The sequence below is a fragment of the Pogonomyrmex barbatus genome, unplaced genomic scaffold (assembly GCF_055798465.1).
Source record: "Pogonomyrmex barbatus isolate J1 unplaced genomic scaffold, ASM5579846v1 scaffold1, whole genome shotgun sequence".
NCBI lineage: Eukaryota > Metazoa > Arthropoda > Insecta > Hymenoptera > Formicidae > Pogonomyrmex > Pogonomyrmex barbatus.
In genome coordinates, this window is record NW_028297098.1 from 756,597 (window position 1) to 773,860 (window position 17,264).

A 17,264-nucleotide genomic window follows, 5' to 3' on the forward strand; every position below is an offset into this window, starting at 1 on the left:
TTGATATACTTTAAAATTTATCTTACGAAGGCCGGAGGATTCCATTCGAGACGCTGTGTTCACGGTGTCGCCAAAGAGGCAATAGTGCGGCATCCTCTGACCCACCACCCCAGCGCAAACCGGACCACTGTGCACGCCGATTCGCACGCTCAATTGAGTGTTCTGCTTGTGCATTATAGTGAATGATCTGACGGCGTCCAATATCGCCAGAGCCATCAATCCAATTTCCCTCGCATGTTCGTCACCGTTCCTCTCCGGAAGGCCAGACGCCACCATATATGCATCTCCTATGGTCTCCACCTGTGGATCATACTCTAGTTTCAAGGTAGCTTTCTTTCTCAAACTCTTTTTGCGTTATTAGAGTCAAATTTCAAGATGTTTCTTTTTTTTTTTTTAAAATCAATTATTTGTATAGTTCATTATTATTTAACTACCTTGTAAACGTCGTAAAATCCGATAATACTGTCGAAGGTACTGTACAAATCATTCAGGAAATCCACGACTTCCATAGGCGTGCTCTGCGCGCACAGCGCCGTGAAACCAACGATATCGCTGAAGTAGATAGTGACACACTCGAACTGTTCCGGTTGCACCATCTCCCCAGCCATCAGTTGACCGGCGACTTGTCTTTAAAAATTCGCTCTATTACGAAAGGACGAAAAAAAAACCGAAAAATTTGATAAAATGACGGTGAACAATTTTGATACCTCGGTAGCACTTGATACAGCAATTCCTCACTGCGACGCTTCTCCAAGCTCAACTGCTCCGTCTTCTCTTCGACGAGTGCTTCCAAGTTGTTGGCGTACTGCTCCATTCGTCGTAGCAAATCGTCCATTAAATTCTCGCAATATCCTCTGAAAGGTAAACTTTATTTTTGGTATCATATTTGATATCGATATTTACAATTTAAGCGCAATGGTATAATTTGATCAAGACTTGATATAAGTATATGAAAAATCGAAGCTTTAATCTAACTTATTTTTTATTTCTTTTTAATTTTAAGAATTTGATTAAATCAATTAAAATTAATAAAAAAAAAATAAATTAAACGAGATTACAATTTAAGACATTGATAAAGATGAACATTAGAGATGGACATGCTATCGCATTTATTGTGGAGGATTTAAGATGAAAATTGAATTTCATGTACTTCATAATTCCTCGTATTGTACCGCGAATCGCATGGAAACTAGGCCGTTCATCTGGAACTTCGTGCCAGCACTTTTCCATCAACGATAGTATATCCGGTGGACAGTCTTTCGGCGCGACTTCCGGCCTCAAGGGAGGATTCTCCGATGCTGATACCCTATTTACGATCTTCACAGCGAAAATACGTAGGAATGATAAAGAGGTCGCATTAAAATTAAAATCAAAAAAGCAGAAATCAAACGGATCATACTTCTTGTGCCGTCATAAAGGTCCTGGCTACCTCGTAGGGACCACCGCGGACTACTATCTCCTCCAGAATAATCGCAAAACTATAAACATCACCCTTCTGCGTCGCGGCACTTCCGGGTGTTACCGTTAATGGTAGAAGTTCCGGGGCAATCCAAAGTAATTCTACCGATAAACAAAATATAATTATATTGATGCCTATTTCTATAATATATTATTATTACTTGATATATTATTTTTATTTTGATATTGTATTTTTTAGAAAACTCACTGATGTAATAACTCTCGTCCATAATCAAGTCGGAAGGCGTGGTAAGAGTTTTGAGGCCGAAGTCTGAGATTTTTAATACGAAGCGACCATCGATTAAGCAATTGCACGATCGTAACTTTCCGTGAGCGGAAACTTCGCTGGCGTGAAGATAAGACATTCCCTGAAAGGAAACAAACTTTTTTCTCGTCTTCATATTACGCCCGCTTAAATGCGTGATAAATGTTGTATCAGTTGATTACGAAAATTGTTGAGTGTAAAGTTATATTCTGAGTACTACTCGAGAACTTAACGAGAAACACAACTTCTGCACCTGTCTCTACCTTGACGATATCATGAATCAAGGACATCCGAAAGTTCCAATCCAGCTTGATCGCCTCGTTTTCCAGGACATCTTTCAATGATCCTCGAGGACAATATTCGGTAAGAATTAAGACGGTCGGCGACGGAGAACAGAGGCAAGCTCCGATAAATCTATTAAGCAATTAAATTTATTGATAAAAATAGTAAGAAACTAATAGTTTAAAACTCGACCACATTATGCAAAAAATTTTGTAACGCTATCAATGAAATCTCGTGAATGATTATTCTCTTATTATTTATGAAAGAAAATATACGGATAAAAAAGTTTTTTTAAAAGATACCTCACGGTGTTTTCCGATGTAACGTCTCTGACTTGTTTGATTTCCCAAAGCAATTTTTTCGTGACATCGACCACCTTTTTCTTTGTAATTTTTTTGATGGCCACTCTCTCACCCTTGTATATTCCGATCGTAGTGAAGACCGTCGTGAGTGGTAAGGATTCGCAACTGATTTGCGAACCACGACGTATCCTCTGTTCTAACCCGAAATTCTACGAACGATTAAAAAGTAAATAACAGTCTTTTATCGTTCTACAGATTGCAATCATAATCAATCATAATCTATCGCTCACGTTCGCATCGGACATCGCTTGATGTAGATTTATCTTTGACGAAAACTGTTTCCCGACTTCCAGAAGCAGCTCCTCGGGTCTTACGCGCCAGGACATGTTATTGAGATCGGCGGACAATCGCAAATGTCTAGGTAAGAGAATCTTTTTCACATATCGATTAATAATTTCATATTTCTTATTTAAATATAATTTTATATTTCCTATATATAAAAAAATATTTTATATAAGCTGGATATTGGGGGTAGGTAGATATGCTTCGGGGTATATGATTAGATAGGAAACGATAAAAGAAAAATTGAAAGGAAGATTTGGAATGAGAGGAATGGAAGGAGGGAGCGAGTTAATGAGTATGTGCCAGGAAGAAGGGAAGGAAAAAAGATCAGATAATAATCTTCTCATATCTCTTATGGAAACGAGAAAGTAAAGAATTTTGGAAATGAGGAATGCTAGGACGAGCATACCTGTACAAAAGACAAGCGGCTGTAATTGCAGCGAGCAGAAATACGGCAAGTGCTATGCCCGTGTAAGCTACAAACGTGTAAGCATCTCTCCTGGAGGTGCAATCCGGATCGTTCCCCAAAAAGCCGCACTCTGGAATATCTGGTGGAGGCCCCTCTCTTCCTCCCGGCCAGTGAATCTTCTTGCCAGTCATAGGATTATATTCTCGACTTAATCCCAGATAATGAGCGACTACTTCGAACCTGCAAAATACACGCCGGTATTTCTCAATTTATTTTTAACGATTTATGTGGCATTTTATTTTTACAGTGTTATCGATCTAATTTCTTTTTTTGCAGAATTTTTCTCTTTACTAATATTGAAGGAAACTATTTTGCAAGAAAACAAAGTTTTATAATTAATTTAGAAGAAAATTTTGATTTGCGAGTCGTCTAATCGTGAATTCGCAATTTGAAAGCTCCCTTCGTCGACAATAAAACGTCCAGCGGACTGTTTAAACTTTCAATGACCTTCCAGTAATGGGATCTAAATCAAGGATGCTGTAATCCGCGTCACGATCTCCGTTGTCGTCTATCCTGACGTGACCAGTGATACCCATGAAGTCTCGGTCCCACATTCTCCTTGTTATAGATATGCCATCCCTGATATCGCCACCCTCGGCCAGCGTCTCGTTCAGCGCAATCCCTAACAAGTAAACACCGTCGTAAAATGCTCCGACAAAGAAATTCACCTACGAAAAAAATGAGAAATTCATGTTATCCGCTCGAATCGATTTTCTTCATTGATAATTGCATCTGAATTCTTCGCGTCTTAAATTATAAAATTATTAATTTAATTGGCTCACTTCTTCGCCTTCCGAAAACGTGTAATTATAATCGGATTGCGCACGCTGCCTAACACTATCGGCAAAATCCTGGAATCGCGGGCTGGTCGGTTGAAGAAGAGACACCCTCAACAGAGCCTCGTAAGCCTTCCTGGCATTAGCATCGTCTTCGTCTCCGACTTCCCAGTCGTGATCACCCCAGTAGGAACCCTTAAAGTCGTTTTATCGCCTTAGGATTGATCGAAAAGTGTCATCTGTGATATAGTTTTGCTGTCAGGTTGATCTATACGGGATTTGGGGTATTCTTTTCTCACGTTTTATATCTCCTTACGTGAAATATCTCGACGTCGAGGAAAGCCCAGTCCCCTCTCGTCATTCCCAATTCGTGGGCGGCCAGCATAAATTTCCTGACTAGTGTTCCGCGAACGCTGAGTATCACAACTGTTCAAAATTGTCATTCATCTTAATCGTAATTGAGATCGCAGCGGTCTACAACTTTCGCCATTGCGGGAAAATATTTTCATGCGGAACATCCTGAAAAATCCGCCTCAACGACAGTCGTAAAGCTATATCTAAGATCGAATTTTTTTCTTTCTCTTGGAAAAATTTAAGTCAGATCTTTCGGGACATTCCACAAATATGAGACAAGGACGATCACTCACTTCTCGCGTACATACTCGCGTCGCGTAGATAAAGATGGTACGACTCCTCCTCGGAATTCCCATCCAACTCCCTCACGAACTTCAAGAGGCCATCTTTACGCAGACCGTACTCCAGATTCTTTCCTACCGTCAACGAGAACAAGTCCGATCTGTCTAATATCAAGGCGACGTGGGACCAACCGAATTCCTTGAACACGCTGGCGAAGACGAGTCGCAATCGACACTGGCAGTACGACATCCTTGTTAAAGTGGGGTACTTGCTTTTGTCTTTAAAAATTCCCTTCGAGAAGAAGGTGAGAGAGATATTAGTGCATAAGACTCGCTCTCGTAAAGAGATCGCTATAAAAAAGATTTTTAGATTCTATTTTAAGATGATTTTTCGTTAAAATAATCACGTAATATAATTTATGACATATATTGCGAATAATTAGACGGGACGTCATGATAATTATTATGATAAAAGACTCGCGATATATGTTGTCATAATCCCGAGCTTAATGAGTTTTACGAGAGGAGGTAAGGTAACATTATGTGAATGCGTTTATTTTTTTCCTAGACCTCCGTCGTAATTAGCGCATTAATTAAGATATTAATGATTCTAGGTTTAAAAAGAACGTCAAACAAAGAACAGCATCAACTATTATAAATGATAAACAATGATAAACTTGCAGCAATTAGAGAAGCAAAAAGAAAAAGGAAAAGATTCTACGAGACGATTCTTGCAGCTTCTTACCGTTTCATTCTTCCATTTATGGATCCTTCCAAGGATACCAGATGTGACTGACAGTTCGCCTTCCGAGGGAGGCTTGGTTCGCAAGAAAGCGATAATTACGTTTCACATAATTTAATATTAACGTTGACACAATACGGCGATTCGTCTTAATATCAAAGCGTTACGACATCAAAACGGAACGTTATAGAAAATGGGGATGCGAAGTGAGGGGTAAATTTAATTTAGCGCAATACGGATTTACAGCTATTGCGCAACGACTACCCTCCCTGTCTCTACCAGGGGATGATCTTCAGGGATTATCGATTGTGGGATTCATATTAACATTAAACGTTGGATTACGCAAATGCAAGATATATGGGAAGTTAATCGCGCGGACGAAACGATAATCAGCAGGAGGCTGATAATCAGATGCTAATATGCATGCCTTTGACGCGAAAGTAAGTGCGACCTACTTGGTCACCCATGCCAGTGATAATTGGACTGTTCCAATAGGCCGCGAGACGTGCCACTGGTTCCAGGGCGAAGGCACAGGCCGGTCCGATGAATGCGATCACGTCGTCCCGGAAATGCATGTCCGCCGCCAAACCGGGCGCTCTTGCCCCACTGCAGGTCGGATAACTGAAAAATATGAGCAAATTAGCTATTGACTCAAATCTTGAGATTAATTAAAATTAATACAATAATTATTGCCAAATGTGCGATTAATTTGATGCAAAAAGTCTTTTAAAATATCTTTGTACCAAACAAAGTTAAAAAATTGAAGATCCTTAGAAAGAAGTAAAAAATTTAATAACTTTAATATTTTTTTAATTTTTATATAAAATAATGTCAAATATAGCCAAATACGCGAAAAGAATGATTTTTCTGAAATATTTAAAAATTTGGTTAGACACAGATCTGAAAATTAATTTTGTTGTGCCATGAAAATAATTATACAGCATGTTTAATTGTGGCGATAATATTACAAAAACTTTTGATATTTTACTTGAGTATCTTGCATAATTATTTTGATAATTCAATTATTTTTAGATCTGTATTTTAAATTGGATCCATTTCTCGCTCAAATTTTTATATGTTTTAGCAAAATTATTCCATAGGCATACGGAAACGTTCATATTTTTATCTAATTATTCAAGAATCGTATATTTATTTTGCAACTTTGTTCCACAACGATCCAACCTCCGTAAAATGTAAAGACATATAATGCTCTGTATTGACGTGGCAATATCAGTGTTACATAGTTAATATCAATTTGTGAAGACGCGCAAAGCGGACATGTGATAGATTGTATGTATCATGTATTAAAGCGCAAACATAATACGATTGGATTACCGGGGGTGGATGCGAGAGGGTACAGTGAGAGGGTACGTGTCCTCCCTCTCTTCCCTCGTCTGCAGTTGCACGTGACGCACGTACGCGACCAACCGCGTCCTTGAGGGGTTGAAATGCGCATTCCGTTGCGAATACGTCGCGTACGGGACGTACGTGCAATTAGCGACGAATGGCAACAATAATCACGGTGCATTCGCTTCGCGCGAGCGACTCGTGGGATAATAGCGTATTAATTGTACCTGATGAATGGACCAATGATTGGATTCCCAACGATCTGCGCTAATTGAAAATGTTGGCGAAGTATGCGGCGCGCAGAAATGCCGCGTCCCGGCCGCGTTTCCCCTCCCCGCGAATGTTTACGACGATACAGAGGACGATCATTGTAATCCCTCGTTTGCGAACGGAAACAAAATTTCGTTGTCATCATGTCGCGCCGAAAATGCGAGTTCGCGAATTGCCCACGAGGGATCTTCATCGGGGATTAACGTCGGGAATTAATTCATTAGAGAGGAACGGCTATCGTGGTTAATTAGACGCCGTGTTAAACAACGCGACATTTCGTTCTGTCTTCTTGTTACTGAAATAGTGATTACAACAATCATGTAATCTTCGCTTAACGGACATGTAATTATCCGTGCATCATTATTATTTTCGTCCAAGATTAATTAATCGAAGAAACCGACGTGTTTTACGTCGCACTTAATTCCGTAATAAAGACGCGGGGGTTTCGGTGCCGTTACTGAAATAGTGATTACAACGACGTGTAATCCTCGTGCAACAGATGATATTACACCACATAACGTAGACATAGGTGCGGCAGTACATACTCCGGTGTATGCATATGAATACATTTCTCATCGGACGTATAAGGAGAAAAGATGGAGATGATCAATATATCGAATGTCGCAAATAATTTTTGCTCGCGGATAATTCGCCGTTTTATTTTTTTCTCCGTTAGGTTCCCAGAGGGTCGTACGGTCTATATCGCGAGCGCATCGTTTCCGTGCAAATGCCTGTTCAATTGTATCAATGTAATGACGCAAAAGGGGTGCACGTGAGCAGCGAAACGAATCGTACAAAACGTAACGCGGCTCTGAAATGAGAAATAACGCGAGTGTGTTCAAAAGCCACGTGTCACGAAAGAGATATAAAAAAGAAACGTTTCTAACGACGTTTTTTTCTATTTATTAAAAGTAAAATATTTTTTGTGCCCCGCGCGTGTCATTATGCGCTATTGTCTTCAGGAGTGATCTGAAATTATTTATAACGCCCTTTATTTTCGGATTCTATTTCGACGTTCTTTTTCCCGATGTCAATGACCAAAACGATAGAAAGTAAAAAAAAAATCATGTATTCAAATGAAAATGACAGGAGCACGCATGGCCGGTCCATTAGAGGGAGGGAGAATTACGGGGATGAGACACCCGTTATACGTCTTTCATCCGATGCATGGTTTTCGTTACCGTGCATTGAGGAGATCAGACGTTTGTGATTTGGAAATTGCTCCATGGAGGAATTTAATAATTGTCTTCCCCCCGTCGTTCTCGGTTGATTGATAGCATTGATGAAGTGAGTTCAGAATGATGGACGACCAACCCGTCTTTCGGACATTGGCAATAACATCGAGTACGAAGTTATTGTATACCTTCCTTGAACTTTGCGCAGCTGCACGTTGTGAACACTCAAGAAATCGTTTACTTCTGCCAAAGCCAGATCGACCGCCGGGCCACATCGCTCAAGATCAAACGGGCTGTCGAGATGGGATGCCATAAGAACGCCCACGTTATACACCCGCAGAGAATTTCCGTAATCCGCTGCGAAGTGGATCAAAGGACATAAGTTCAATGTGGATGCGAATGTGGACATCAACAAGTGACATCGACACATGAATGCTTAATTAAAAGCGACGCCGTTCAAACGCGGACTTTAAACTGAGAACGAATGAAGCCGATAACGAAACGCTTATCTTTATGGTAAATTCATGCGATCATCTTTAAAGATTGTTCGTAAATATATTTCACGATATTTCTTGAAATAAAATGTTATATAATAAAATGTTATATAATAAATGTTATATAATAAAATGTTATATTTCTTAAATAAAATGTTAGCTCTCCATTAAACGCTATTTACAAGCGTAATTTAAATTATTTTAGGTAGATTATTTTATAGTAAATTAAAATAAATAATGGAGCTCTCTAATTTTAAAAGATCGCGGAAGGTGCTGGAAGAACTTTAAAATTTGAATTTTTTTTTTTTAAATGGAAAATTGAAATGGAAATTGAAAATTGTTAATTTGCGCGACTACGCAGAAGAAATGCCATTGACGTGTCGCTATTCGTTGAAGAAATCACATAGAAAATACATCCGTTTTATTCATACGCGCGATTACACAGAGCATTAGAAAAGCGAAAGGGGACGTAGAATATGAACTATAAGCCATGCATACCCAATGAGCTTATTCTCACCATCGAGATAAAAATGAAGATTAAAAAAGAAGATCAATAGAGTCACACAAAACAATTGTATTTATTAAGTACACAACAGAGAACTAAGCCACACGTTGAAATTTCTTGTTACTTATAAAACTGAAATTCATAAAACTTTAAAGGAGAGTCGACGTGAATATTACTTAAAAAATAAAATCTCACCAGCGAAATGTATATTTCTACGAATGTAACGAAATACTAAATAATTTGTTTTATATTCATGAGAATACATCTCAAATAATTTAAAATAATTATCTTTTAAAAAATAAGCTTTTTCTTTTCTTTCTCACATCAATCTCACAACATATTACAATATATCACAACAATGAAATGTATATATAGAATATTAATAATAATATTATTAATAAAATACAAAAAAATGATATGCATCAAGTGAGAGACATCTCACTGTTAAATACGAAATTGAATTAACACAGCAGAAATTAGTTTAATTTTATTCAACAAAATTATGGGTTCTTGCGGGGCGCTTTGCGCTTTGCGCAACAATGAGGTACACAACGAAAAACATTTTCGTGAATGAATGAAACGTCTTACCACGCGGTACACTCACGAGCCACGACACTTGCGAAACAACAACGATCGACAGCGCGAACAACCTCGTTTTTGTAAACATAACGATGAAAGAAAGGTGCTGAATCGCGAGAATATTATCGCGGGGATGATCTGCACACGGTTTGCGATGGGTTCGTGTGTCGCGTTGAAAATAAAAAAAGGAAACGGAAAAGGGAACGATCACGCGTCGGACCGCCCGCTGAGCCACGTCTAAACTTTCGCGGGGAAGGATTCAGCCTTATATAGGGGTTGATACAGTCCCACGGAGCCGTGGCAACGCGCAATCCAACGCGCCCCTTGGAGATACCTGCGAGTGGAAAAAAAGACGAAAAAAAAAAAATAACGACATGGACATTATGCTTTGTAAACGCGGAAAATAAATAATTTTTCATGATTCTTGGATTCCGTTCCCGATGCTTTTTAGGGGGTAAATTTGTTTGTACAGAGAGATCATAACGCCTATCTCTTCTCAACAAAAGAAAAATTCCTTTCAGCTTCTTCCCGTTTCGTTTTCCGTTTTACTAATATATAATATGAGAAAGAGGATCTCGTGTCAATTTCCGCAAATAAATATGTAGCAGATCCGAGCAAAGCTCGAATTTCAATTCTTGATGGCAATTGTATCGATTGTATGCGGGATGTCACAGATTACAAGTGAATTATCTGTCGTTTATGGTTTCTTCAAATCGAAGGTTCGATTTTTCAAGTCAAAGTACAATCGTGTACGATTTATACATCAGGGGCAACACGGTGGATCTGAAGCATCCTGTACAAGCACGCATGCCTGGGAAATCTAAGACGCGAATTCACGTTGAAAGTGCATCGATTCGATGTAGTGCAGCCCTGGACGAGCCTTTCAGCAGAATGAAGTGCATTGTGGCACCGCGCTGCGTTAGACCCCGAGGGATTTTCAGGATGTAGTGGTGATTCTGCTGGGTGTAGCAAGCACGCGAAATTCTACAGCGTGTCCGATGGTAAGGGTAACGTAAACTTATAACCGGATTGATTTAGATATGTCCACAATGTTCTTCTGGATCTCTTGTCGCCAGGAGAAAATCTCAGAAATAAGATAAGACTATTAGTTGTAAAGCAGTAGGTGATAAAGGAAAGGTATGTGAAATTTTTCAGGTATAAAATTATGATTATCTCATAATTTTAATTACGACCTCGTAATAATATAATAATATAAATTATATACTTTTCATGATATAATCTTTTAAATAATTATATTATTATAGAAGTATACATGTACACAATTATAGCAGTAGTGTTTTGCTGGTGTCTCTCATTTTTTGAAGCTATACATTTTTTTCATACTCTCTGTAATTATTTGATTGATCAAAATTTAATGTTACATATGCACAGCAAAATGATTATATAATTATCGTACAATAATCGTATCATCTTTTTATAACCAAGTGATTTGTGAAATGAAACATTTTGAAGCGATGAAATAATATCGAGGATGCTGATATTGATTGTTCGACAGACACGTTCGATATGACACGCAAGTGTTCAACCTGGAAATCCGATTCCGTTTTTATCAAAATAGATGCGTAATCTGCGAATGATGCGGCGATTATGGATAACGGTAACAAGCCAATTTCTGCCGAAGAAAAATGGCGCGATGTGGCGAGCCTTCGCGACTCGACCAGTCAGCCAGCAAGGTCATCTGGGTGCGAGCCAATCGGACGGGTTTCTTTGTAGCGAGCCTTCTCAATTTACCATGTGACGTCATACATCATCCGATCCACGTGCGAGCCGAATCATGATCTCCCGAGAGGTATTTGTTTGCTTGAAAAATGACATATTTATCGCAGCGACTGAACGATTTATATTAGACAAACAAACACGTAGACAAATAATCGCGTGTAATTGCGTTTCATTTTATACTATACATATTTATTTGTTGTATCTTGTATCTTTTATACTATACATATTTATTTGTTGTTGTTTCTTAGAAGCGTCCGATCACGCAATTGTTATTTTAATATGTAACTCTTCCTCGCAAGAATTTTGGCAGCTATTTAACAACGCAATGTTTACATCTTCTTATACGCATTATCTCAGAGATATTAAAAAGACACACAATAAGTGCATCGATTTTTGTAGATCAATTCTTTATTGCTAAATAAATAAAAAAAGTGAAATAGAATTGTAATTGTGTAATTATTCTTGTAATTATATCCTAATATAAATTGAAATAATTACATCTTCTATAAAATTTTGAAAGTAGATTTTGAAATATCGAAGATTTAATTTCTTTTATTCAAACACTTTTATTTTATTTTTTTGTTATTTTCTTTTTTTATAAAAAATAAATTGTGTAAAACATAATTACTTTAATTAAAATAAAAGTCAGTAGAAATTAAAGTTGCAAAAAAATTTTAGAAATAGTTATTTTAGCTCGTGACATGAGAAAAGTAAATAAACGAAATGTATCAAACGCACTTTGGCGCACTTTAATAGTTATTAATGGAATTCCAAGGGGATGAATGGTATAACTTTAAGTAGCTGAAACGGTAGCAACGCACGTGACGGCGAATGCACGTGCCTCAATGTTTACACACGTTTAATTTCATTTTGCGTGAGAGGAGCGCGTGCCGCAGGATTACAAGGAGGCTAGCGATTACGGTAGGCCGGATATAAACAAACGCAATTGAAAACATTCTAACGAGAGTTCGACTGTTTTTTCTTTGGTTTGGTACCGAGAACCTGTTGCCTCCTCTTCGCCCTCCGCCCTCCCTTCTGTCTAAGGCCACGTCGTGGTAAACGTGATGCATCGCGCGACCACCTCCGGTTGGCCCGCCGCTGTCGTACGACTTTATTTACAAAGCCAGCCAGCCAACTCATTACTCCGACATCACGTATTGCACCCATATAAGAATCGAGACGACGCTGAGCCGTGTTTAGTATCAACGAAGGTTCGAGACGCTACGGCTAGTACGATTGTATACATATCTCTTTCTCTTTCTTCTTCTGTTAACATTACGAAGTCCAAGTCAATTGGGGATTTGATTGAATGTTGAACCTGTCGATTTCTTTCTCGCGCAATCGACGGTTCGATTGGATAATCTAACTTCAATTTTGACTTTCTCGATCGAGACATTCAGAAAAGTTGAAGGGATTCATTTGTGCCTGGTGACGTTTGATATTGACTTTGATATTTTTGAAAGAAGAGTACGTTACTTACATCACGCGATCTGCGAATCTTCATGATGTCTTTTAATAGACATTGCCGAAAGAGCATTCTTCTAACTAGGTGAGTGACATCATCGGTGTGTGTGTGTGTGTGGTGTATGGTGTGTGTGTGTGTGTGTGCGCGCGCTTAAATTTATAATGAAAATGCAGATTAAGTACGTGAATAAAAGAAGACCTTTGAGAACCTCCAAGCGTAAAACAGACCTTGGGTTTTTTGTCCAAACTCCTGTTGTTATAAAATTAAAAATTTTTTAAAAAACAATTATAATTTGATCTGTTTATCGGATAACTCTCGTGCTATTTTGTTAATGTGAATAGAATTATTAATCTTCTTGCTTGTCATATGAGAGAAATATTTGAGTAGGCATAATTATTTATATAATAAATAATATCGAATTAAATAGTTACAAATTTTACTGTGAGAACAAGTTTTGTTGTAAACATTTCTGCCTTAATTGATTTAATTGCCGATTAAGTTTAATCGAAGACGACCGAAGACGTTTTAAGCTATTGGTCGCGTGCGTCATCGACAGCTGTAATTGCGTAATTCGTTTGGTAAAATCGTCGCACGGAAATACATTGCCAGTTTAAATACTATCAGTATGAGTCATTTATACTATCGTATTCTGTCAATAATAAGTCTCAATGACGTTACCGAGATAATATCGACAATAATAATTCGTAATTAAATCAGTAAGTAATTTAAAAAAGAATATGTAAGCAGAGAGGATGTAAGCGATGCGATTGAGGCGAGTGAAGTGAGTTTTGGATCAAGTTAAACTGAGAAGGACAGACGATGTTCGATATCTCGCGCGACCAGCTGACTTTGACAGCTCTAGAATCTACGATAGTAACGGCTTTTTCTTTTGTTGAATCCTTTTCCTTTGTTTTTTTTCGTGAACATTGAGAATTTGAATTAGCTCGGTTTCGTGAAAACTATACTTGTGTGATAATTGCGATCGCGAGATGGAAGGGGATGAAGAACGTGCGAACTATCCGAACATTCTCGAATAACAAAGAGGTTACTTTTGATTTCAGTGTTTCTCTATTTTCAAGGATTCTGATACTCATATCTATTTTTAACCACTATAGATTAACTTTAATTTTGTAGTTTAACTTACTTCTTATACTTTGTTTTATACTTTTTATTATTTATACTTATACTTTTATACTATTTTATAAATGTAGAAAGATAAAATCGATAAAAGTGGCGTTATACTTGCTGAAATATTGAGAACATTTATTTTTTTATTTGCAGACAGCTTACGGATAGTGCAGCTGGTAAAGATGGTGGAAATGTAACAAGTATCACAGATAAATTTCTGCGCTCTCTAAATGATCTAAAGAAAGTCAACATGTCCATGCAGAATCAGTGGAAATTCCTATTGCAATTGAAAGATTATTTGAACAAGACCAATGACAAGAATCAACAGATCAGTGTTTCTAAGGATTGGCTGGATAGTTTGCAAAAAATAACCTACTCACAGCTTGAGACGATACGAAAATTGTCATCATCGGAGTCCAGCAAAATCACTGATACAAATAAGAACTCAGATACAAAGCCTAAAGACAGTAATGTAGAAAATGTGAAGCTAACATTAATGTCCGAACAAGCAAGGTCATTCCTTCATCCTGATTCTGCAACTATGCAATCAAAAGCACGGCAGGTAATTGATTATAAACTATATAAGATAACGATGATATTCAAGTGCATTTAATGAAAAGTTAATTCTTTCAGCAACAAATTCGTGAAGATACACCTGACAGTAAAGTACAATCAAAAGACAGCTTAACTGTGCCACAAATTCTCTCCGCGTTGTTCTTCAAATTATCTCCGAAAACTACGCAAAGCGTCGCTATACCAAAGTGGAAGGTGAATATCCACAACAATATTCCGAAGCACAGCATTATTTCTCGTACGCGTCACGTTTTGAACAGCATCGAATCGGCCGAATCGAATGCCTCGAAGCTGCGGCGAATAGAAGATTTGCTGTTGCATGTTGATCAGTATCCAGAAGCAAGGCATTATGCGATCAAGGAAGGAGCGATTAAGGTCTTGCTGCGAACTCGTCAAAAAACAAAAGATGAAGAGATTAAAGGTATATAAAAAGAAAATGTAAAATTTTAATAACGGTTGTTATCTATATCATTTACACCAATTTCAATTCATGCAGCATCTATCAGAGAAGCGCTAGCTGTAATGGGTTACATTGATCCCTTGCCCGGTCGGGGTATCAGAATTCTTTCAATCGACGGCGGTGGCATTCGTGGAGTATTGGTTATAGAGATGTTGAAGAAATTGGAGGAGTTGACAGGGAAAAAGACATATGAAATGTTTGACTATATATGTGGGGTGAGCACAGGAGCTATTCTCGCTGCTGTGTTAGGTAATTTTCTAATTTTCTTTTCAAATTCTAGAAATCACTTGTTAAACTCTTAATAATTATTAGAAAATAACATAATATTATACTAATTTTTTATTTGTGTATATCTGAATTAATCTATGCCATCTGTGTGCAGTATTGCCAAAGGATGTTTTAGAAGGTAAACCTTCAAATTGATTCATGGCATGTACCGCATGCGGTTTATTCCATCAAGGGAACGTCGTAAAATTTTTGTTTATCATGAATTTTAACGTTTGTTTGTTATTACAGGAGGACACAAGAGAAAATCATTAGACGAAGTTTTGACATTATACAAGGAATTGAGTACTAGAGTGTTCACGCAAAGTGCTATAAAAGGCACAAGCAGTTTAGTTTGGAGTCACGCATATTATGATACTGCGTTGTGGGAACAGCTGTTAGCAGAGCACTTAGGCGACAAAATTCTTATCAAAACCACGCGCGACCCAAATGCACCAAAGGTGCGTGAATTTTAATATATATCGTTAAGCAAAATTTGAAATAAGATGTATAATTCATAAACTATGGTGGGTAATTTAAATGTAAAAGACATATTCAAGTCTGAAATTTTAGTTTTCAGCAATATCCGCTGTAGTAAATCATGAACGCGTTATGGCTTATGTGTTTCGAAATTATACACTACCGCACAGAGTGGAGAGCCAGTACATGGGATCTCATAAGTGTAAATTATGGGAAGCCGTGAGAGCATCAGCTGCTGCACCAAGTTATTTTGAGGAATTTAAATACGGCGAATATCTTCATCAGGACGGTGGTAAGCTACATGTGTCATTTCGACGCATAAAAAATATATAAAAGTTTTTACAGCATTATTGAGAACAATTATGCCATTTTAGGTATTCTGGTAAATAATCCGTGCGCCGTGGCGATACACGAAGCTAAACAACTGTGGCCGAATAATCCAATTCAATGTGTCGTATCATTCGGAACAGGTCGAATTCCACATCATATCTACGAAAACGAATCTTCGGAGGTAGCGATATCAAGTTGGAAAGAGAAGTTCTACAAAATTTTGGACAGCGCCACCGATACAGAAGGTTAATATTAGTAAAGACAATATAAATGCAAAACTATTCTGACACAAAGAAAAATATAATTAATTCGTCGTAATTTTCAGCTGTGCATACAATGCTCAACGATCTGCTACCTGACCATATTTACTTTAGATTTAACCCTTATTTAACGGAAATGTTATCGATGGTGGAAATCCGACCTGAGAAGATCAATCTAATGGAACAAGATGCAAGAATGTACATACGTCGAAACGAAGAGAAATTTCAAAAAGCTGCTACGGCCTTGTTAGAGAAACGGCAGATCCAGCAAAAAATTGCGGATTGGATTGCGCTGCAAAGACAATTATTCGGCTTATAAATATAAAGAGCGATACTTCAAATATTGACGTGCATTCCACAACTGCGTTTGCAAATCACACGGATATTTACGGATCTATAGTACAACTTTTTTACCTCTTATGTGCTATGGCTACAATTTGAAATTTTTCAAATAATTTTTTCTTGTTAATGCTTTTTTGAACAATACAATAATAAAAAAGAAGGCAATAGGTAGATGCATGTTTTTAAAATAGTTTGTCACATTTTTTTATTTATAGCATATTTTTCATAATTTGTTAAACTCTTTTGCTTGCCATTAGTTATAATAGTAAGATAGTGATATTAATAAATGAACAGCTTTATTTTAGCTTAACGTGGGATCATTGTTAGCGTAGCGTTTGACTGTGATATATTTATAATTTATGAACATATTTAAAATTTATCAGTATAATTTTATATTTCGTTGTCATATGTATTATCTTGTAGTAAAAGAGTAAAATTGTATATTTTTAACATAATAAGAGAGTGTATTTCTCATATATCAATAATTTAAAAATAATGTATGAATGTTTTATATGTATTTTTCTTTACTGTGTAAATATGTGTATGTAATAAAACTTTAATAAAAACATCACCTAAATATA

At 37.3% G+C, this 17,264-nt stretch overlaps 2 protein-coding genes across 9 annotated transcripts in view; one reads left to right on the forward strand and one right to left on the reverse strand.

Annotated features, from left to right (window-relative positions):
• The window catches only part of LOC105430064 (atrial natriuretic peptide receptor 1), a 65,968-nt gene that overhangs the window by 1,322 nt on the left and 47,382 nt on the right, over positions 1 to 17,264 (reverse strand). For 2 of the 5 annotated variants that reach the window (XM_089082408.1, XM_089082413.1), the window contains exons 3-18: positions 5,727 to 5,892; positions 5,275 to 5,346; positions 4,542 to 4,821; positions 4,211 to 4,320; positions 3,901 to 4,089; positions 3,566 to 3,786; positions 3,059 to 3,298; positions 2,598 to 2,724; positions 2,308 to 2,516; positions 1,987 to 2,137; positions 1,667 to 1,826; positions 1,400 to 1,560; positions 1,151 to 1,317; positions 708 to 854; positions 435 to 627; positions 27 to 300 (exon numbers count right to left, since the gene is read on the reverse strand). In XM_089082408.1, the coding sequence (XP_088938534.1) occupies positions 27 to 300; positions 435 to 627; positions 708 to 854; positions 1,151 to 1,317; positions 1,400 to 1,560; positions 1,667 to 1,826; positions 1,987 to 2,137; positions 2,308 to 2,516; positions 2,598 to 2,724; positions 3,059 to 3,298; positions 3,566 to 3,786; positions 3,901 to 4,089; positions 4,211 to 4,320; positions 4,542 to 4,821; positions 5,275 to 5,346; positions 5,727 to 5,892 (2,867 nt within the window). Of the gene's footprint in view, positions 1 to 26; positions 315 to 434; positions 628 to 707; positions 855 to 1,150; positions 1,318 to 1,399; positions 1,561 to 1,666; positions 1,827 to 1,986; positions 2,138 to 2,307; positions 2,517 to 2,597; positions 2,725 to 3,058; positions 3,299 to 3,565; positions 3,787 to 3,900; positions 4,090 to 4,210; positions 4,321 to 4,541; positions 4,822 to 5,274; positions 5,347 to 5,726; positions 5,893 to 8,251; positions 8,421 to 9,650; positions 9,867 to 17,264 lie in introns of those variants that run through there. The other 3 variants (XM_011643397.3, XM_089082420.1, XM_089082403.1) reach the window with 3 other exon arrangements.
• LOC105430067 (calcium-independent phospholipase A2-gamma) lies at positions 12,583 to 17,260 on the forward strand. Of its 4 annotated transcripts, none has more exons than XM_011643400.3 (9): positions 12,584 to 12,930; positions 14,128 to 14,536; positions 14,608 to 14,968; positions 15,044 to 15,256; positions 15,390 to 15,413; positions 15,524 to 15,732; positions 15,845 to 16,043; positions 16,126 to 16,326; positions 16,407 to 17,260. In XM_011643400.3, the coding sequence occupies exons 1-9, from the start codon at positions 12,884 to 12,886 to the stop codon at positions 16,658 to 16,660; spliced, it is 1,917 nt and encodes a 638-aa protein (XP_011641702.2). In that variant the 5' UTR covers positions 12,584 to 12,883; the 3' UTR covers positions 16,661 to 17,260. The 4 variants fall into 4 exon arrangements, with proteins under 4 accessions (XP_011641703.2, XP_011641702.2, XP_088938571.1 ...); XM_089082445.1 differs by lacking the exon at positions 12,584 to 12,930 and adding an exon at positions 13,432 to 13,562; XM_011643402.3 differs by lacking the exon at positions 12,584 to 12,930 and adding an exon at positions 13,648 to 13,890.